We start from the raw sequence: 23,379 nt of genomic DNA, 5'->3' as shown, positions 1-23,379 counted from the left end.
GCAAGATGAATATGGCTATACAATGGAAATCGTAGAAAAAAGCTTTTCTTTATAATCTGATGCAGACACATCCTAGTGTGACATCCTTCCTGGGGACATATTTTAACCATATTTAGTCTCGATCATCCTTTAGTAAAAGGGAATCAATTTTGTGGATTTGACTTTCTGGCCCCAGTTGCTCAAATAAAGGTAAGAGTTGACCAATGGTCAGTGAAACAAAAACATACAATCTTTTAAAATTCCCGTTCTTTATTTTGTGCAGATGAGCGATACAGGCCCTATGGGCCTCTTGTTGTTGTTGTTGTTGTTTTTTCTTTAATTTTTGGCACCTTTGCAGTACATGATTCTTGTATACAGATACATGTGTAACTCGGTCAACTGTCCTTTGTATTACAGATGACTTGTCTTTTTCAGTCTATTTGGGATCGGTTGGGAACTAGCTGCTTGGTAATTCGACACTTTAATATCAATTAATAGTTAGGAAACTTACCTATATTGATAATGTACTACTTATGTATAATGCTATCGACTCGTGCAACGTACAGAAATATTCTAAGTTATCATAATAAACCTGCATAAATCAAATTTCAAAACTTATGTCCTTTAAATCTTAATTGTCAGGTAAAAAAAACCAACAAAACTCAACAGAAAAAATTTTGAATTCAAAATAGTCCAAGAATTATTTTGTAATTGAATTCCAGCTGATTAAGTTTCCTCGTGATGTCATGATCAATTCTATGTTTGCTTTGTATCTGTACGTACCATTATAATGTAAAGTATATTATGGCCTATGGTATTCCAATATCATAATTTTAATTTAAAGGCACGATATTGGGAACAGGGAATAATGCGCTCGCCGTGTCTGTTAAGATGATATATTGAATCTTATTTATCCAGTCTACCAGCCTACTATTCCGTGTACTGAGACATACAGGTAAATCACTTATAGACAGTGCCAAGTCTTGTCAGATTTAATTTATCCCATTTTCTTTAAAATACATTGTATCATGGTTGAAATGAGGAAGATGAATTTATGCATTTCAATAGTTTTAATGTAATTTTATGAACATTCAAAATGTGTATTTTTTTTCTAAATATTACATGTGACACTTCGACCCGTGGGACGTCATATTGTGTTATGCCTATATGTAGCCCCGTCCGTCAAGGTACATATTTATTCATTAAACAGGTTTTACATCCACTATGTTATTGCGGCCTTGGGCCTTTCAGCAGACGAGAAAACATGTAAGATAAGACTTATTTATGGGCCTATTGAGAGACGAGGCTATTCAAGACTGTTAAAGATTATGAAAAGACGACGACATATTTTATCCATGTCGAGAATCAAGGGTAATATTATTAATGTGTGCACACTACATAATGTTTAATAACTTGATTACCTACAACACAATCATGTAGCCACATGCGTCACTCACTGTCATATAGAAATTATATACTGACAAGAAGCAGACATGCAATCCTCGGTAGTATAGTGGTAAGTATCCCCGCCTGTCACGCGGGAGACCGGGGTTCAATTCCCCGCCGGGGAGGTTGCACTTTTCTTCTTGCCTTATATTTTTTCATGTGATATGATAAATAGGAAATAGAATAATGATTACAAATAGAAAGAATTTTTGTTTAATAATAATAAACCACCCTAAAAAAAAACCCAACTAAAAACGTAATACATGTCAAACACTAATTTTAATCCAGAAAGTTCTTCCATTAAACGCTAACAACAACTATTCAGTTGTTCTGTGTGGGCTTGCTGTTTCATTTGTTAAACCCTTAACCAATAGAGTAAGTCTATATGGGGACGAATGCTAAATCAGACCACATTGTAATGGTGTTAACAGTTTAAGCTCTCTATTGACCTGTTAGAAATGACTTCCCTCTCCCCAGTTTGACAAGTTTCCACATAAGTCACGTCTTACTATCTAAAATTCAATCAATTTCGAGTGCCTACTTTAAGTCCTCTTCTTCCAGATTATTAATCAGCCTGTCGGAGAAAATCGATCCCACAGAAGAAGAAAAAGAAGAAGAAGAAGATGAAGAAGAAGAAAAAAATCAAACACACTCATACACACCAACAATTCCATGCCAAGAGCTGGAATCGGAGGTTTTATTTGTGAAATACTGTAATAGTGCAGGTATAATATATACTGATAAGGAAGGAAACATTGTTGGTTTTTTATTACTGAAACTGTTCCTGTGTTTTGATTTCCGGTATTTTAGTACCAAGTGTTTCACATACAAAACATTTATTTCCTGTTTTATCCCTGGGTCTAGTTTTAAGATAAGTATGTACGTATGAAGCCTGCTTATGAAGTATTTTTTAAATTTTCTCTCATGACGGAGTTTGTTTTACACAAACCAACTACATTATGTAATATATGTGTTCATATTTCAGTAATGAGTAATATATCAATGATTTAAAGATAAATGCGATCCAATTTACTTCACCACAGTTCATCAAAATTTGTTCGTTTCATGACATATCTACATGCCGTTTCAAAATATACACACTTCCCTGGCTTTATCAGTAAATAATAAATTAATGAATAAATAAATAAATAAAAAAAAAAAAATAGATAAATGAATTTTGTATTCATAGTAACGGTATATATATATACTTCATCAACCTGCATCTCTCTAACTCTTGTGTTGTGAGGTTGTCTGTCAGTTGACGACATCTTGCATAAACGTCATATACTGGGGACAAGTCCCAGAATATCGATTCAACTGTGACATGTAAACACCATCAAGAAAGGGACAACTTACAATATCATAGAGCTTACAGTAAATGTGTCCCTCTTGTTTCGTTGTAGGAAAAGATGAAATAAACTGATTTAGGAGAGTGTGTTGTGTGATTAATTCCAAGCTCTCCTGAGTTAAAGTATTGAATCATGAAGATGTTTCATTCCATTAAACTCCGGGTGAAGAATGTTTCGGAATGACAGAAGAGAACAAAACCAGTACACACACCGCCACCACTGACGTAGCACCCATACAATGAAACGTCACGTGATAGGTACACGTTGCATCACGTAGATACCCTGTAAGAAAAGCCATTGCCTTATTCAGACATAATGATATAGTGGAGGGTCAAAATACCCATCTGTTGTATTAATAAGATTTACAATTGCACCAAGTGAAAATTTTGAAATGAAGAAAAGGTTCCGTTTGGTGGAGTTAATGTATATTTACACTAACGTTGCATACTCTCTAATTCAAGTTTGTCAAACCCAATGCATATTTTATCCACAATACGTGATTTGGTTTGTATTATCTACAATACGTATCAGGGTGATTTGGTTTGTATTATCTACAATACGTATTATATGACAAGGTTGCGGAATATTACAGGGATTTCACTTTATTTTGTACATACTGTATATTTTGATCACTTTATCAAATAAAAAACTAATAATAAACTGTTGACTTGACTCCACTTTGTACAAATGAAAATTATTATTGATATTTTTATCATTACCTTTCTTTATATCAATGTGTAAATGTTTTAATGTTATGGGCGCATTGTCAATGACGCCCAAGTGACACCACCTACTCCTTACGATATAATATAGCTAACCATGTGTATAAGGTATTTTGATGTTGTGATGTTGATATCAAATGTACATATGTAAGTATGAGGATTACTTTCCACAGCGCATCAAGCAATATGACATTACCCCGAAAAATAAAAATTTCGATGCAACTAGATGAATAAATGACAATAAAAGAGCAACCTTTATATGTTGGGATGTGTTAAAAATGTGGTTAAAAGGCATCAATCCGATGAAAAATATCGATAAAAAGTATAAAGGTGTGTTTTAACTGTCACTTGTTCATATAAAAAAGTTTCAAAGCTTTTTCATTCCACAAATACTTAATTCTATATACTAAAAATCAGCCTGCCAACTTACCTAGTAACGGAATCATTCCACCCAGTACTGCTCCCTTTATAAAAATGGCGATGGCAATGGCGGACGCGAAGTGTTCGTCACCAACAATCTCTTTTAACACTGGATTACTGATGGCGAATATAACACCAGACATAAATCCAAAACTGGCTGCAAATATCGCAAACATCAAAAACGAGTTGTAAAAGTACGCCAACTGTGGTAGTAATGCCGTAAAGACTTGTGAAACTAGAATGATATGATGTTTTCGTATCCCCCCGAGATCGGCCAGCCACCCACATAACACCCTTCCTAGAAAATCACATACAGAATGTATCGAAATAAGCATTGCTATTTTGGAACTCTCGATTCCATTTTCCTTGGCAAACGGAGGTAGATATAAAGTTATCGTCTCGTTACTGATAGTCCCTGTTGTGTAAAAACCAACAAAGATTAAAAACAATCGGTTTTTCAGGAGCATCCTTCCACTCTCTATGCAGTTTGTAAACGTTCGACATAACATTGAACATAAACTTGATGTTTCAACCGTCTTTGTTTCCGTTTTAGATAATGCCTGATTTGTAAATAGGTTTTCTTGTGAAATGGATATATTGGAAACACTTGTACATTCAAATGTGGGCAAAGATGAAAACTGTTGAAGTTTTAATTTAAATCTTTTACCATCAGTTGCTTCTTTCTGGTACTGGTCTTCGCTGATGTATTTTTGATGTTGAGAGTAAAGTAAATTTGGCATTGAACTTGCGTTCAGTGATCCATCACCATTTATAATCGTTTTCCCGTTTTGTGTTGTTTTCTTTGGTAATTCAGTTTCAGATGTAGAAATATGATGTTTCAACCGGATTTCATTTACTTTGCCAACCAATGAGTTCACTTCGTTTGTATGTTTTGGATTAGGGAATACAATGCCTTGTTTACTAGCCAGAAGCCCTTTCGTTTTTATTCTGTAAATACGGCGATAAAATTCAGGTGGTCGTTGCAGGATAGCAGCCGGAAGTGCGTTAAAGACAATGCCGGAAGTAAGTAAGAGAGCGCCATGAAGCGTGTATTCTCGAACGATATTTTGGATCAATGGTGGCATCACGAGTCCACCAAGGGATAATGCCGCCATCAACATTCCATTAGCCAATCCTATATGTTTCCTGAAGTATCTGCCGACCAGAACTATACCCGTAGGAACGATGAGTGCTATACTCAGACCTTAAACACAACAAAGTAGAATTAAGGGTTTATTCTAATAGTTACAAGGATGTCTCCAAACATCACAGCTTGTTGATAAATGTTTATCACTTTTAAAATCCGCTTATCACTCAACGGCTTAGTTAGATTGGTCGTTTTGTTATCAGTTTAAGCAATTTGAAATGTAATAATCAAGTAGGAATACTCCTTTTATTCTTAAAGAAGTTTTAGTGGACGTAAGCACTTGTATATCAGTCACTAGTAACGGGCGAGAGTTAAAGATATGTAGTTTTATTATCATATTTTTTTTCTATACAATGTCAAATGCCTTCATTTTACAGTAATTGAAAATATTATCGTTTTGAAAATTGAGTAGAATTTCTCTTTATACAAACATATAACAGAGTCTCACCATTTAGAAGGCTCTGGCAAAGAATAAGGAGATCCAGCCGTGTGGTCAAACTGCTGAGGGCGTACGCCAAGGAACTGAAGGTAATACCGATCAGCTGACAGGTGCGCACGCTCTGGTACCGTAACAGGATCATAAGTACGGGCACATCTGGTCGTGAAATAATCATATTTAATATGCTGAGTATATTTTGTTAAAACATTTTGCGCTTTAGGTCTTATATCGATTGATTTATTGAGTTGTAAAACAGGGAACTCATCTGATAGTGTCACTTCATAGAAGTGACATTCTGTAAAACAATGGCATCATATTCCTTCTGATTCATCTTGAACATTTCATTGAGTGTCTAGTGTTATACAGGTACATTAAGTATTTGTGCTACTATATGACAGTACCAACCTTCTACATTATTTGGTTATGTCTACTAGTCTAGGTAGACACAAACTAAGACAGAGAAAGTACACTGAGAAAAAAAGAAAAGATCCAAACTGCTACATTCGGAAAGTAGATAGATTAATTCTAGCACCTGTAATGCCTTCTTTATACACGAGAAAGATCTGTGGACATCAGAATTGGTCGCCTCTTGGGACAGAATACATGTGTATTTCTTTGGCTCCTGCAGGGTAGCAAATGATAAATGTGACGAATGTATATACATTAGTATCAAAGTTAGTTGTCTTTATCGATCATGCACTGTAGACAACCCACACTGCGATTTCGTCCTACTGCAGAGAAGGACAGAATGAATGAACAAACGTTAGCAGGCTTAGTGAAAGAGACATCAATTCGGATATATACATGGACACGACCGGTACTGTAATGAAACATTCAGCTACAGGGATATTGTTAATTAAACACGCAGTAGTAGGGATGAGTGCACACATTAAATGTGGGTATGTTAATTACAATAAGCGACAGAAAAGTATGAAAATAAATCATTGAGTGTATTTCAGTATCTTAACAGAAGACGAACACCAACAAAAACCAGGAAGACAAGACACATGTTATAAATTCAATGTTCCAGAGGAAATGCTTACTTGCTGTGCAGTATACGGTGAACTGAAGTCCAGATATGAGGGAGGTTGTCGAGACTGCACCGCCGTAAACATCCAGTATCTCGATGAAGAAGATCCCAAACGACTTCAATACTCCAGCGTATAACACATTGATAACTATGCTAGCTAAAATAGGAAAAGGTACATCACAGATACTACAGTCAACCTGTATAATCTTTTCTACCGAAATTAAGAGTTCTTTTTCTTTTAATAACGGTCACGTCAACAGTTTAAACTTTATCAATTTATTTTATAACAATGTTCGAGGGGTTTTATTGTAGGAGAAACCAGGAGTACCAATGGAACCTACATGGTCGGGCTGGCGACTCCATGCCTTTCCACGGCAATTCCGGGAATCGAACCCTGAACACTTAGGTGAAAGGCGAGTTCGTTACCACCGTGCCAACCGACCATCCTGAATATCACTTCATCATCAGTTTTGATGCAAACATGATATGTACTTCAGGCTCTAACAGAGGCACGGACACAACCAACAAAATGGCGATCACAAGATGTACCCAGATCACTTAAGTCAATGATCACGAAGAACCACCGCTATGTAACATTATAAACACTACAAAAGAGTTTGAAATATACTCATAGAGAATTCAAATTATAACGAAGAGGTACTTTATCTGTCACTCAGATTCAAGAACGTTACAAGAGTTTTGTTTTATTAGAAATACGAGTCATTCATTAAAAAGGTACAAAAATAGTGTTCACTGAAGGCGTTACGATTATATCAAGCGCCGTATCATTTAAATGTCAGGACATGAACACTGCATAATAATGTATTATTAACCGTTACAGACTTTCATAAAGCGTCTATAGCATTGCTACCTTCAAGTATATGTATGCACAATATATTGTATACAATATGTATTCATGGTCACTGTTTGGACTGACTTGGCATATATGAAGCAATTTGACAGGCTATATTTAGTAACCTAGTGCATTGGAATTATTAGCGATCGTACAACAGTCTGGATAATGTGTAAGTACATATGTACGCGTTAAAAACCTGCTTTTTGTCTTGTCAATAGTAATGATAACACAAGTTCTATATAGGATAGTGCAAGGTCCATATTGCGCTAGACTATCACATCTCATTGACAGTGTCAGCAGGACAAGGTCTGAACATTACGTAACACTGATGCATTTTAATGTGTTACGTCAGTAGTATCAATTAAAAAACTATAGAGGTTTTCTTATACCATAAATATCCGAAAAAAACTTATTGATAAAATATCATTTACTAAAATATTTTGAGCTTTGATATTAACAATTGTCGTTTGCAGTCTCGATTTAAAAAAGTTATCAATGTTTTTTCTTATTTATGTTGAATATGTTTTGTTAAAGTAACATAAATGTTTTCATCATATCAATTAGGTTACCACGGCAATGAACAAATAATAAAATTGTTCCATGTCTATTAATAAAAAAGGGCAGTGGTTTATCAAGCCGTTAACACACGTAGAATAATATACTATATTGTATAAGGTAAGGCAATTTATGTACCTACCGGCTAGAACAACCCAAGCCCAACCATGGTCGATTGGGACATCGCCACGTTCATCCACAGTGGGATTCGACTGATCAGCCAAGAAGCGGAACTCCTCCTCTGATTCTAGTGTCTCGGACATGAAGCCTCTCGCAAGGTATGCTCAAACTGTTTAGGACAGATTAACAGTTGTTATAAGTATGTAACTGAGAGAGAATCCAGGTCACGTGGCCAGAATCATAAATATATTAAGATTCAGGTCCCATTAAAATTGAAGTGACGTTTCCTATCAATACTAATCAAAGCGACATCTGCCAATGTTATGTATATCGAGATGATCCTCTGAAGCCTATCGCATCGGTTACATCTTCTTCTTGGTAAATACACTGATTGTTACAATAGAGATTGGTCACGTTGCTTCATAACATTGTTGATATGGACAGGTAATATATTCCACACCTGGTGCATCCAGGATACCAACATTAGATGAGATAGTATCTCAAAATATATAGTAGGTATAAACAAATCGATATAAACGTCCAACAAAAAAATCGCAAGGGAAAATCTCTGCTTTGCATATCAAAAAGAAATTGTTTTTTTTTTTGGTTATTGTTTTTTTATTTTGTTTTTTTATTATTTTATTTGTTGTTGTCCTTTGTTTACCTGCTTTTCCTCATTAACTTGATATATTTAATTCTAGAAACGTCTCTAGGTTTCCTTTAGAAAGATTGCTTTCACATTTCAATGACTCATATTGACGCGTAATGATCTGTCAGTTTAACGGATAATAAAAATAGCAATTGATAACACCATTACGCAATAATTGTTAATAACGAACAAGAGATCTTGAACAGATAATCGCATCCATTAAAACTTTATGTTCTTTGAAAATTCAATGCTTTCTCAGCTTTTCTCTTATTTCGTCTTTTTTTTGCTCTTAATAATATAAAACTTAAAATCTTCTAAAGAAATAGCGATAATCTTTAAATGCCAAATCCAAGATGTCAAATATAAAAGTGTTGTTAATGTAACATCGATATAAATTTATTCATCATATAATTTAAATTACCCTGACAATAGATAAATAAGAAAGACGTTTCCATGTTTTCTATGTATTTCCATGTATGTACTAAAAATTAAAAAAGCACAACTAAGGACCAAAGGGCATCTTCGTTCCATTGTAAAAAATCGAAGATGGCCACCAGTCGGCCATTTTGTTTTTTTGATTAGTCCAAAAACTCAAACAGAAATAACTAGAGACCAAAGGGAATTTGCAAATGAAGTTTCAGAAATATCCAATTCTATTAATGGTGGGCTCGAAATAAAACATTTTTCTTAACGCCTGTCAATGCCTTGAACGTGTTCCCATCATCTATGGCGGGAAGTACTTGACAGCATCCAAACATACCACACAAGACGTTGGTTTATTGAAAGAGTTTAATTTCTCATGAGTATGAAATGATGTGTACCATCACTGATCACACAAACACTGACAAACACAGAATTTAAGATAATGTTTCGTGTAATAATATGTTAACTAAACACGACAGTATTTCCAACATAACACTGAATATCTCGAAATAAATAAAATGCATCAGAAACAAACTTGCCAGCAGTTATACATTAGTGAAAATTAAACAAAAGGGCATTATTATAGAATAGAAGTTCTTATAACACAACCAGTAGAAGATTTGAGTGTGATGTTTCTTTGACTTAACGGTCACCATCATCGGATAAATGAACAGTCTGGAGCGTGCCAACTTAGTTATGCTTATTCGTTTTGAATGGGAGTTAGCTCCCTTATAAAATTTCAACTAGAACTTGCTGCACTGTAGACCAACAAGACTATGAACTTAAATTTCACTTTTATGAATTTATAAAAAAATAATGACAATGTAAATTGACAAATAAAATATAAACTATTAATCTCCACTTATTTCAACTGAAATGGCGCCCTCGTGATGCTTTACAGCAATTCTATCAAATAGTAGCAATAACAAGGACGCTATCAATGATGTTGCTCCCATGAAGTGGAAGGTCGCGTGGAATTCGTTTGTACTGTCTCGGAGATAACCTGGAATAAGATTAATAATACGTTAATATCAGCAAGGAAAACAACGAGAGATACCAGCACAGAGAAATAATCAAGGCAAGTTCTTTATAAACAGTATGGAAATTATCATCTATTATCTAAATGTGTCAAGCATGTTACAAACAGTATGGAAATTATCATCTATGATCTAATTGTGTCAAGCATGTTAGAAATAGTATGGAAATTATCATCTATTATCTGAATGTGTCATGGTAGGTACCAACGATAGGAAAAACATCATCTATTATTCAAATATGTCAATATTAGAACAAGTAATGTGGAAATTATTTCCTATTAATCAAAATGTCAAGATTGTTAAAAGCAGTATGGAAATTATCATCTATTATTCAAAATTGTCAATATTAGTACAAGCAGTGTGGAAAATATCATATATCATTTAAATGTGTCAAGATTGTTACAAGGAGTATGGAAACTATCATCTATTATCAAAATGTGTCAATATTAGTACGAGTAGTGTGGAAATTATCATCCAATACTCAAAAGTTTCAATATTAGTAGAAGTAACGTTTAAATCATCATGTATTATTCAAAAGTGTCAAGAATAGCGAATACAAGTCAATGAAATAGTAATGAATAAAAAAACGTAAAAAGTCGAAAAGGAGTTGCATTGAATACACACATTTAGTGTAGTATACATACACAACACACTCTTAATGAATTTTTAATACCAAATTAACATCACACGTGAAGTACCAACAACACCCTGTTAGAGTAGTATGTTATCACCTCTTATGCATGTTAAAGTATTGTAGCATCAAAAACGTTAAGAATAGAAGAGCATCGCAACAGAAATAGAAAACACAACAATCAGCTGCTTGGTACCTCACATTAGACTCGTCATATAATCTTGCAGTGTAATAAATAACGCCACGCTATCGTTGGTAAATTCGGTAAGTACAGAATGGAAATAAAAAACAAATGATTTACATAATGTATAAGTAACAAAATGGTTTTTATAGTGCGTAACTAACAAAACAACAAAACATGGATTATAACAAGATTTTGTCATTATATTCCCATAACTCATATAATGGCTAGCACTTGTACTGTAAATGATGTAATTTTTGAGGGATTCCAATTTTTACTATTTTCAAGAACGGTATAAAATCGCGGAAAAATAGATCCATTAAAAATTAAGGAAATGCAGTCGAGATAAATACTTCCCTCTTTCATAAGATATTTTGGTAAAGCCTCGAAAATTAGAGCCATTTGAAAATCAATGTTACAGTTAGATTTACTTACCAAGAAAAGGAATCAGTCCACCCACAAAGGATCCTTTTATCAGAATCATTACTGCCACGCTTGTTGGGAACATGTCTTGACCAACGGAAGAAGAGAGGATAGGTGGAAACAATGCAAATATGATACCCGCCGTAAGACCGTAGCCAGCTGAGAAAAGAACAAGAGACCAGAAGGTATGGAACAATGGCGTCAGCTGCATTATTAGACCTGCTATCACTTGCGAAATCATTACTATCTGTTGTCGTTTAATCCGGGGTAGATCTGCAATATAGCCACTTAAGACACGTCCTGAAACAGAGATGTATTTCTGTTAATGATGTCAGTCATCTTATTGTAACACGTGCTCAGCTGAAGGTTATGTAAAAAACCAATAACCTATAGCACGCGCAGAATGGGTCTGCACAGGGACATCTTCAACCTAGTACAACAGTTTGGCTGGTCAGCAGGGTGTTTGCGTAGTACTGATCAGTCAAGTTCGACCAACTACATATATTACCTGTACGTGAACAGATATTCTATAGTCTATAATATATAAATAATTTCTGAGTGGTTTCTCTTAATAGATCTTTGAACTGAAAACAATGCCCACCAGACAATCCAAACACTGAATACAATTAAGGTGAAACGATCAGTTGATTTATCATTATCACATAAGCTGTTTCTTTTCCTGTGTAAGTTTCAATAGCTAACTATTTGGGTAGATTAACTTACCAACAAAGTCACACATACTCTGTATGGATACCAGTGTCGCGATCTTGGAGCTCGATATTCCCCTGTCCTTAGCAAAAGATGGTGAAAAGAGATGACATGTTTCTGATCCAACACTTGCGAAACAATATATTGGAATAAGCAAAAGGAAAAGCTTATTTCTCCATAAAATCGGGCTGCACATTTGCCAAGATTTACATTTATTAAACAAACGTTTAATCAGAGACGAATCATGAACTGATTTTGAAGAATCATTGTCTTTTGACATCTTTCTTACAGTTTCCTGTGATAGATTTGTAAACTCTCCTGTACTTAGATATCCAAAAATGCATGGTTCTAAATACTCTGCATTGCCTTTTGTAAGAATACTATCGATTTGACTATCGCTTCCATTTTTACCGGAAGTGACTACTCCATTGGTTACGTGTCTAGATGAGGAAAGATTTGGAGCCGACGCACTCGCAAGGGTGGTGTCTGGATTATAACCAGACAACAGTGCCGACGATTGGTCCTTGTTTCGACAATCTTTAAATGCACAACTGTTCGTCAACATGTTCTCATGTTTACTATCAATCTTTACATGATTTCCTTCCAGTTTGTTCGTTGATCCCGAGTTTCGTTCTGTGTAAAACTCAAATGGTCGCAGCAAGCAGGCTGGGGGAAGACAATTGATTATAATCCCCGCTGTCAACAACAGGGCACCCTCTAATCTATACTCATCCAAAATATACCGCAATAGAGGAGGCAGGGTGACGCCCCCTAAAGCATAACCAGACATCAAGACACCGTTTGCTAATCCAAGACGCCCTCGAAAGTACTTTCCGATTAAGACGATAGCCGTGGGGTAAACCAGAGCCATGCCTAGTCCTGTAAAAATAAATTGATACATAATGACACAATATTAACAATACAATGCAAAGAAGTTCTGCATATTTTATAGCAGTTCCCTTTTTCATTGAACTAGCTGTACACGTGGTTTATAATCAATGTCTTCTAAGCTAAATTTCTTTCGTTCATATTTTGCCTTAGATTCGTCGATTTCAGGTATGGATAATATTTCTGTAAACATGTCAGTATTATCAATGTTGTTATCCTACAGGAAATGATTCATGATTTCCACCAATTCATAAATATCTTCAGCATGTTTTATTCTATAAGTACATTCTTTAAAAACAATTGTGAATTATAAGTGAAAATCATTTGACATCAATAAATTCAACAGTATATTAACTATAAATGGAGATGAAAAAAGCAACAAAATTTGTATGGCATGAGCCAAAACCGATACCTTTCCAAAAGGCAGTGATAAATTACCTCAGAATTATAAGCTGTTTAGAATTCAGAAATCATGGTAATTCTAGAAAATACTACATCTCGTTGAAAAAGACATGCGACCAATATACTTTCTTTGTAATTTCGGACAAACGCTTTCATGAACTTACTCTCACATGTTTGTTAAAGGAATCATCAATATTGTAAACTGGATTCCACATCATACATCAAATAGTGCCACGGTTCAGAACATGTACATTCTTTTGACACATTATCTGTTATATGAAAATTACGAAAATTATTTGATTATGGAGTTAGTGCATCTCCATGTCCAAATTAGGACTTTTTTTTACCACTTTGAATTATTTCAGTCGCCTGCTAGCATTCAAAGGCCTTAATCATGAATGACGAGTCCTAGAAGAAAGCACAGCTGTGTGATGCAGTTTGGTTCTACTGTATCTAACTCTTAATTTGTAGTAAACGGTGCTATTTACTTGCCTCGTGTACAAACAAAAATGGTTCAAGGGTTCCATATATTTATAAGTTTTATTTCATTTTCATTTCATTCGAACATATTTTACTGACATAAAATGTAATACAGATTGAGTCAATAGGATCGGAGCCCATGGAAGTTCTCTCCGTAAGTGATTGAAATTAAATTTATCAGATATGAAGCGGGTTTAACCAATAAATAATTGAACATCATTTAGTAACATTCTGTTTGTATTTCCGTTACAGTCAGGACATTGTAGAAAGATGTTTGTATCAATATGGTTATAGTATCTATAAATATTAACAGACGTAAACAGAAAGAGTCTATGATTATTATACATAAGACATTCAAGAAAGTAATGGGAAACAGTTTCATATCCAGAAGAGCAGGCACAGGATGGACTATTCGTTAAATGGTCGTTAGATAAATCAAAGTTTTAATTACTACAAGAATTTCTAAGTTAACAAAGAATAATCTTTTGACTGAGAAGTTTCTTTTAACAAGGTCTAAAAGTGGGTAAAAGCATGACAAATTAAGTTCGCGACAGGCTTGAAGAACAATAAGAAAGTTAATATACTTAATAGTGACTTTAGGTTTTCTTTTCCTTTCTCTTATGGCTGTAATCAAGTTGCCTGTGTGCTTATTTCTGACCATCTCCTAAGAATAAAATAGCGTGGAGGTAATAATTCCAGTAACAACCTGTAACTATATTGAACACACAACTGGTATTATATGATTGTCACATCTGAAAATGTGTATATTTTGTAGTTGGGGCTGATTTACATAACATGTGCTTAGGTGTAACAATTATGTCACATACCACTAAGAATACTCTGGGTAAGAATGAGCAGGTCCAGGCTGTGGACCAATGAGCTCAGTCCAAATCCAATAGCCGTTATCAGGATACCAGCCAGCTGACAGCAACGGATACTGGAACGCCGTGTCAATGACGTCATGACTGGAACAGCTGGAAAAACAGTGAAAATTTACTAAAATCAAATGCCATTAACGACGAAAAAGGAAAATTGCTATTAATAACAAAATAAAACGATTAACTTGTCGGCGAATAAAGTTGTTTTTACATGGATACAATGTATATCTCTCTTAATGGTTCGAATATAGATCTCAACCAATTCACAGTCATCAGCCATTAACAGGCCTAAAAATATATATGAGGAAATGACATTAAATTGTCATCTCATACTATTTGTTAAGGGTGTCGTGATGTCGAATCCCGGATTACGACCCCAAAATATTGTAGCAATGTACAACAAGGATTTTAATATTGAAATTCCCGGTATTTTTGTTTGGCTTTTTTTTGCTTTTTTGTTTTCCGGGTTTTTATTTTAAGATTAATGACCATTTTTGACTTTAAGGTAGGTTTTATTACTTTAGGCGCCTAGCGATAGAGATGAGTGTGTAATTTATTGAACCGCTTTATGTTACAAGATATTTGTATCGAAATATGATATTCTCCGGTGAGTTTTTGTATAGTCCTTCAAGAAAACAATGCTTTGATAGGCTCACCGTGCAGATAAACAGTCACGACAGAAAGAATAACGAGATGATACTCTCACTTTCACCGTGGACAATTCTATTTTAGTCAATTAAGGGAAAGTTCTCAGTCAATATTCTAAATATTTCAAAATTTCAATATCTCGATTAAATGCAATTTGAATTTTCTCAATTCAGGAAAGAAAACACCGAACCACTATCTAGGGAATTTAGTTTCACAAACTCGTGAAAGTCAAAGAATTAAACCTGACTTGATGAAGAACAGCTTAACTGTGTTGAGCTTTGTAGTAGAACTTATGGTCTCAATCACCCGTCTCCTTTAGGTATTGTGACTTCGTAAAAAACACAAATGCAACCAAATCTACATACTTGTGACACAGTAGACGGCGAACTGTAGAGATGATATTAATGATGTAGTAGATACATTGCTGCTGTAGACATCCAAGATTTCTACGTAGAATAGTCCAAAACTCTTGAAAATCCCAGCGTATAGCGTGGTGATGAGGGTACTGGCTAAAACACGTGTCACCAATATAATTCGTTATCACTTATTTCAAATTATGAAATAATACCAATCAACAATACAATAAAGTGTTTTGTTGCATCTTTCGTCAACAGACTTGCACCTTAGCCTTTTTATCTTGTAACTTTATTACTTCCATCAGTCTTAACCTAGTTGTCCAATTTTCCTTCACTATCATCTTTTCCGTTACCACATTGAACTGGATTGAGTACAATAAAGTTCGGCTATAAAATGTGATCTATTGAATAATGTTATATTAATTAAATATTCTTTTTGTGCTGAAAATATCAGTACTTCTTTTTGGACAAAACTTTTATCAATTAAAATACACATCTATAGTGTTTATAATGATACGGTTACAAGATAAGTCTAAGATTACATAATTAAATTGCGTCTTTAATACAAAAGAGTTAGATATAGTAGAGTCAACCAAAGAATTAAACTACATCATACAGCTGTTTTGTCCTCTTAGGACTCGTCAGTGATGCATCATACAACAGTTTCGTCCTCCTAGGACTCGTCAGTGATGTTACATTATACAACTGTTTCGTCCTCCTAGGACTCGTCAGTGATGTTACATCATACAACTGTTTCGTCCTTCTAGGACTCGTCAGTGATGTTACATCATACAACCGTTTCGTCCTTCTAAGACTCGGCAGTAGTGTTACATCATACAACTGTTGCGTCCTTCTAGGACTCGGCAGTGGTGTTACATCATACAACTGTTTCGTCCTTCTAGGACTCGGCAGTAGTTTTACATCATACAACTGTTGCGTCCTTCTAGGACTCGTCAGTGATGCTACATCATGCAACTGTTGCGTCCTTCTAGGACTCGTCAGTGATGCTTAGGGCCTAAATTTTTAAGGTAGGAGGCGACTGAAGAAATCCAAAGTGATTGGAAGAAAATGTCAACATCCAGATGGAATGTTGCACTAACTCCATAATTCAATAAATTTCCTAATTCTTATATATTCGATTTTAAAGCAATAATCAAGTACACGTGTGTAATCTGGACTGTGCCAATATTCGAATGAATTAAAATGGGGTATACAGGTAACGGCAAACCAAGGTATCAACGAAATGTATACCAGCAACACCAAAGTGATTTCGTTCGTTTAGTCGATGATACAATCAAAAGCAAAATAGTTAGCTAATTATCAAACGACTTTTGTGATGTATAAGTAGTATTTGTTATGATAAACGATAACCAGAGCCGAGTGAAAAAATTAAATTCCACATATGTAACCGGAACAATATCAAATGTTTGTATTTGACATAAAGTTAACCAGGGCCACATGGAAAGTTTGAATTGGACATTACGTTAACTGGTATCACGTGAAAAAATAATTGGACTAAAATATACGATTTATTTTATAATTCTTCTGAAGTGCGGTCGACCAAAATATCATTTCTTTTATTTAGATCAATATGATATATCTTGGTAACTAGATTTTGTAACTAGACTCTAGTAGACTTGCAATGTTATTGATTTAGAACCTTATGAATCTGTATTCTTGTTCAGTATATACATTGGCAATGCTATACGTTGATATTTGTTAGTATATCGCATACAGATTTTTTAGAGAGGTAAACCCTCACATTCATATAGATTTTTTAGAGAGCAAAACTCGAGCGTCAATACAGATTTGATATAAAATTACATACCAACTAGAATGACCCAAGCCCATCCTCGGTCGACCGGAAGTTCATACAGCATGTTGTCTTTAGCATCGCGTGCTTCAGGTAGTGAGCTCGTGTCAGAATTAGTGTCCGTCATAGTTTAGTATGTTACTGATAGGGAACTGCGGCACATCGTAGGAACAGCTGAAAAGGCGAAAACAAACCAATATTAACAGGTTCTTAACAATGAATATAAATGTTAAACATATTCATAAAGTTTCAATGAAACATTTTTCATCTTATTGTAAACACGCATATAGGAGGTAACAAACAAATTTCTTGATAAGAGAACACTTGTTGTCTCGACCGACTGTGACCTTTACTGGTGGCAAATTGGAGAACTGAACTTTTGAATGACGATAGTGCTATCCAACAGGGGGAATTATGGTTACCTTCAAAACTGTACAAACAGTAATCTAAATGAATTGTAACACTGATCTGCCTGCAATCGTTATAGGTTTGTACCAAAGACGCACAAGTAAATAGCACCATTCCAAACAAACTTAGGTAATGAATTAAACTGCATAATTCAGCTAGAACTAGCCAGTGATGTGAAGGTCCAAAATGTTGAAACCTGGGAGACTACCAAGGAAACATTAAAATGTCTACATCCAGATGAGGAAGAGCACTTGTTCCAAAATCAGACAACGGCCTATGAAAATAACATACGCTCAAGACAACAAGCATGTAATGTTTTAAAGTGTCACGACTAAAGTAACTTTGTAGTATACTTGCCAATGACGTAAACAAACCTTATCAGATTACAATAAGGTGAAGGTCAACTTAAATATATATCTCTGTTATCAGTGTCCACAGTTTATGTTTTGTACATTGCTGTCAAATTATTGATTGATGGAAGTTTACTGTTTTTGAGCTACCGGAATTTTATCACAAAGTCACTAATGATTCAGGCACCGCAAGCAGAAAAACATGAATAATTAAGGAAACATTTACATAAACTGTGTTTGAGGTGAGAGTTTGGTCCCGTGAGATTTGTCCCTAGGCCGAGACATACTGTCATTAAATCGGTACTTGGTGCTTGACGTTGAGTACTGTAGAGAGAGCACAAGGGATCTGGAACTGTAGAATGACCTCTTTCCTGGCTCTATTTAAGCGGGCAGTTTCTGTAATAACCTGAATATATTGACTGGAGGGAAAACATAAACCAATCAACGCTGATTTTAGTCATTTTAATCCAGATTTAAAATCATTTTTTGAACAACTGGTATTAGTTGGCGGAAGAGGGGTGATCAATCACATAAACAATTTCGTCTGTCATTGATATGAAATGTTGACACCATGTGCTACAGGATGTTCAAAGATTGCGACTGGAAGTAGAGCAAAAAGATCAGAATGTAATATACCAATTATAACGGTGGAACTTCGTCAATATTTTATCTGTAATGATGATGCAATGAAAAAAAAAAGATAATAAAACGGATTCAAATCAGAAAACATAAGTGCATGCAAAACTATACAATTAAAGGTGGTGTGACATAAAAACATGATGAATACTTGATCGATCCCCTTAAAATTTCATTAGAAATGAAGGTAATTCCCATTGACATTATATATCTCCTATGTCTTCAACAATATTATCATGTTGAGTTGCAAGGATAAATATATACCCTGCACCAAAAGAATTATTTCAAAATGGAATCTGGGTTCTTCTTATCCCAATATTATTGTCGAAGCTTTTCGTCTTAACATCCTTTTTCTTGTTTATTCCTTAGAAAATAAGGTTATTTGAGACAATAATACAGGCAATATGAAAACGAAGCACGTGTACATAGCGACTCTAAGGCTCTTTCAAAAGAATATACATACATGTATAGTGTTATCAATGTAAAATTTATCATGTCAAAAAATTTTTAAAAAAACCAAGATATTTCGTCAGGATCTGCTTTCGTGGACTTTCAAACCTTACTCTGTGGTTGGCACTGGAGTTGAATTACATTAACACTAAATATATCAATTATATCTCTTTATCATTTCGTCGACATGTAAATTCTTAGATCAACAACACCAACACAGTCCATTGGAAGTAAAAGCTGATTGGTCTGGGAGAGGCTTAAAGCACGTCACACAATAACATTGTCGTGCAATTAGATTACAACTGTCAATTAAATATAGAGTTGTAAAAACCACTTATGTACAGTCTAGTGCTCACGTTAAATACGGTAAGTGTTTTAAACATGTTTATCTACATAAACATACTACATACATATTGCAATACTAATATTTAAATATCCACCATCGGCTTTATTATATATACTTTTCATATATTGCTTAGAACATTAGTAATATTCAGGATAGTCTTTCCCTCATACATATTTACTGAAAAATAAATGCTTAGAGCAATGTTCTTTTGAAGGAAATGCTTTACAGAAATATTTTGAATGTTTTCAGAGATAACTATCAAGTTTGGTTTATCGTGTCATTAAAAAACTAAACTGATATCCTATAACCCATCGCATGCTAGTCTCCGGCTAAATATGATCATGGTTTTTTGCGAGGATGTAAATCAAGCAAAAAGATGCAGTCACTTTAAGTCATAGAAATACCTATTAAATATAGAAATTTGTTTATCTACTGCCCCCCATTGTCACACCTCTTATCAGTACTTATTCCTATTTGCTTATCTGTACAAAGTACTGTGCACTTTGATCTCTGTGTCAATGGCCCCTTGAGCACGTGTTCTAATCACTTTTTTGTAGGTTGAAATCTAATCTTCATTTCGTTATAAAGGTCAGATACATTGATTTAAATACACCAACGAATGACACCATTTCAACATAGTAGATAATATATATGTAATATATTTCAATAAATGAATGAACGTGTGCCAAAATAAAATGTCAACTCTTCTAATTATAAGCACTGCTATCTATTATTTTTGCCTGACTTTCAATCCCCCCCCACAAAAAAAAGGGAAAATTAAATAAAAATAAATATGACTCTCTTTGTTTCTTGGTTTCTGCTTATCAGCGTTTTTCTGTATAATCCGTTTTATTCGTGAAAACTTTTAACCCGTGCTAAATACACAAGGAGTCACAACTGAATACTAGAACTTCTGTGCTTTTTATTCTAATTCTAATGTTAAACTTTTCTGTTGCATATGTATAGGTGTTGTTTTCCCTTTATTTTGTGACACTTTACATAAATTAACTGTAATATATGTATCTTGTAAATCTGCCGAATGTTTTGGATAATGAATAAATATAAACCATAGACGTCCTGTTGTGACCTTTCCATTATATAAGTTGACTCATTTCACTATCGAATAGGCATTCTACTGCATGTCCGCTAAAAAAAAATCTTTGAAATTAAACAAGCATTGCTAACAGTGTCAGTCTCTAAAGTCATCTTTAGTAGTGGTTTGTGTTAGACGCAGAACAGCTGATTAAACAAACTTAGAAATGGTAACCGTGATAATTTAGTTATAATTTCTTGTTATATCCTGGTGAATCCTGCTGTAATTGTTTCCCGATTGAGATTTCCATAGTACTTTACAATGGTCCACCAGCATGTGTCAGCGCATTAATGTAATGGTCTCTAACTTCAGGACGTACGGGACTGTGTCAACATATGAATTTTAAGCACCTGAAAATGGGTGACAAAGCGACAAACTGTAACAGGAGCCCATTAAAAAAAAATAACATGAAACGTGTACATGTGTAAGCATTTTTTTTTTTTTTACAAAAACCACAGATTAGATCCTCAACATGTACTTTTGTTAGTACTTACAAGGACATTAAGTAAGGAAATCAAAACATAGGAGGGAATGAAAGTTTCAAACTCCCCATTTTCAATGAATTTCGTATATTGTAGTTTGGGATCATTTTAAACGCAATTATTCGGAATTTTGACGTTTTGAACAATGTAAAGAGACTTTAGTGAACCAGAAGAGATTGGGTATATACATAATTATAACTGTTACAAATCACATTCAATGAATGGGAATGGGAGAATGCCACAGAAAACTGTGTTTTGAGTGAACGATGAGGATGACGGAAGTGATATATATCATATCCAAGATATGTACATAAATAGACTGCCCATCGTTTTCACGGCTCAAAGGGATATCGCGGAAATAAAAAGAAAATGAAATTTAAAAAAATCAATTGACAAGTGCCAGTTATACATACAGTGACCTTGTTCTGTCGTTACCCAATGTAACACGTAGTGTAGCTATTTCTATGTCCACTTGAAGTAATCAGTTGTTAGGTTAATGTTGACTTTTAATGGCTAAACGTAATAAATCAAATTATGTACAAACTATGCAGATAATACAATGATAAAAAGGAAGTAATGTAAGGCCACCAGAGTATTAAAGATGTTAATTTTCCTTAATGAAGTCATTTAATTGAGGAGTTGCTACGCTCTCCTACTAGCAAATCAGACTCGAAATAAAAATAAAATAAAAAAAAAAAAAAACACACACACACACACAAGCAAAACGAAAACTAACGTATATTTCATCTGTTGATTAAATCGAAAGTATTAAGACACATCACCAGTAACTGAATTGAAATATGAAATGGCGACAGCATAAATACCGACAGAAAGATGTATATCGATTTCACATATACAGTGGTGAATATATTATATATATATATTTATTACCAGAGAATGCATATCAGATCATGTCAATCCCAAACGTAGTACAGATCAGCGACCGCTTCATTCGTACACATAACATATATAATAACGAAAGCTTGTCAGTTTATGTTGAACTGTCGTATAGAATTATTTGAATAATTTCAAATATACCCCCGATATTCTTTATACTTCCTGTTGTAATATCTAAAACACACATAAACCTCCATATCGTTGGTAAACATTGTGTTATTGAGACAGAAAGTGTGTGTAAAGAGATACCATCTGATCTTAAACACATGTATTGATTCCACCTACGAAACGCGCACCAACACACAATACCCACCGATGTAGCACACAGGATTACACTGCAGCCTCCTCATCGTCAAAGACGCAATGGCGATATGGTCAGCCTGCAAATACAACTCGACTGTTTGCTTGTAGATTTCCCCAGAGCAGATCCTAGGTGCGAAATCTCCTGTGTATCTGGTGTATTATATAACACAACAGGTTTTATCAGAATTAGTTTTGTTGTTAAATCGCCAACGTATGACACAAAGAATAACATCCCTAATTATGCATTAGTGGGGCAGCGTGTGTTTAATATTCATTAGATGCTTCACTACAGCGTCCTTGTAGAAGACTGACAAGGTGGGACAATATCAGCTCCTATATTTCATTGGAGAGCCACATGGTAAAGGATGCACCACATAAAATACAGACAAAACTACCATCACATCACAAACATAACATTTTAACTCCTATATATGTGTGTGTGTGTGTGTGGGTTTTTTTTTTTTTTTTTAAATATACTTCGCATACAATTTGCATGTCAAACACTAGTAAAGTGTGAGTGAACCATTTGGCTAAGTATATATACCGGCATACCATGTACATGTCTCTTAGGGGAAAATAAAGCTTTAATTCTTTAATTATGTAGTGCAATTGTTAAAAATGGAACTATCTGATGCATATTCATATGAATTGAATTATGCCTATTCATGTGTATTGGAGTATGCATTTTCATATCAGTCAGTTATACATTCTCAAATGAATTGAATTTTGCATATTCATATGTATTTTACTATGAATATTCATATGTATTGAATAACTCATAAGCATATGTATTTCATTGTAAAGTTCACATTATTGAATTATGCATAATCGTAC

At 34.4% G+C, this 23,379-nt stretch overlaps 2 protein-coding genes and 1 non-coding gene across 3 annotated transcripts; 1 reads left to right on the top strand and 2 right to left on the bottom strand.

Moving 5' to 3' along the window:
* Nucleotides 1-1,478: 1,478 nt before the first annotated feature.
* Trnad-guc (transfer RNA aspartic acid (anticodon GUC)) lies at nucleotides 1,479-1,550 on the top strand. Its single transcript has one exon. It is a non-coding gene; the product is annotated as a tRNA-Asp (tRNA).
* A 1,375-nt stretch (nucleotides 1,551-2,925) lies between these two features.
* Nucleotides 2,926-8,206, bottom strand: LOC132555357 (monocarboxylate transporter 12-like). The gene is made up of 5 exons (XM_060219703.1): nucleotides 8,086-8,206; nucleotides 6,546-6,689; nucleotides 5,512-5,658; nucleotides 3,927-5,120; nucleotides 2,926-3,056 (listed from the first exon to the last, which is right to left on the bottom strand). The coding sequence occupies exons 1-5, from the start codon at nucleotides 8,204-8,206 to the stop codon at nucleotides 2,926-2,928; spliced, it is 1,737 nt and encodes a 578-aa protein (XP_060075686.1).
* A 1,281-nt stretch (nucleotides 8,207-9,487) lies between these two features.
* On the bottom strand, nucleotides 9,488-22,820 carry LOC132555356 (monocarboxylate transporter 11-like). The gene is made up of 7 exons (XM_060219702.1): nucleotides 22,556-22,820; nucleotides 17,596-17,754; nucleotides 15,777-15,920; nucleotides 14,713-14,859; nucleotides 12,131-12,994; nucleotides 11,420-11,707; nucleotides 9,488-10,138 (listed from the first exon to the last, which is right to left on the bottom strand). The coding sequence occupies exons 2-7, from the start codon at nucleotides 17,705-17,707 to the stop codon at nucleotides 9,987-9,989; spliced, it is 1,707 nt and encodes a 568-aa protein (XP_060075685.1). The 5' UTR covers nucleotides 17,708-17,754; nucleotides 22,556-22,820; the 3' UTR covers nucleotides 9,488-9,986.
* Nucleotides 22,821-23,379: the final 559 nt, after the last annotated feature.

The sequence above is a fragment of the Ylistrum balloti genome, unplaced genomic scaffold (genome assembly GCF_031769215.1).
Source record: "Ylistrum balloti isolate Yb309-2 unplaced genomic scaffold, AGI_CSIRO_Ybal_v1 Utg370476, whole genome shotgun sequence".
NCBI classification, from domain to species: Eukaryota; Metazoa; Mollusca; class Bivalvia; order Pectinida; family Pectinidae; genus Ylistrum; species Ylistrum balloti.
This window is presented reverse-complemented; position numbering and strand designations above follow the sequence as displayed.

Excerpts from the sequence above, each read along its gene's own strand:
- LOC132555357 (XM_060219703.1), bottom strand. The coding sequence starts at position 8,206 with ATGTCCGAGACACTAGAATCAGAGGAGGAGTTCCGCTTCTTGGCTGAT. Across the intron at positions 5,659-6,545 it reads CACCGTATACTGCACAGCAA|ATGTGCCCGTACTTATGATC; the intron begins GTAAGCATTTCC and ends TTTCACGACCAG. Across the intron at positions 3,057-3,926 it reads TGGAATGATTCCGTTACTAG|GGTATCTACGTGATGCAACG; the intron begins GTAAGTTGGCAG and ends CTTTTCTTACAG.
- LOC132555356 (XM_060219702.1), bottom strand. The coding sequence starts at position 17,707 with ATGACGGACACTAATTCTGACACGAGCTCACTACCTGAAGCACGCGAT. Across the intron at positions 15,921-17,595 it reads GGCTTGGGTCATTCTAGTTG|CCAGTACCCTCATCACCACG; the intron begins GTATGTAATTTT and ends CACGTGTTTTAG. Across the intron at positions 14,860-15,776 it reads CGCCGTCTACTGTGTCACAA|CTGTTCCAGTCATGACGTCA; the intron begins GTATGTAGATTT and ends CTGTTTTTCCAG.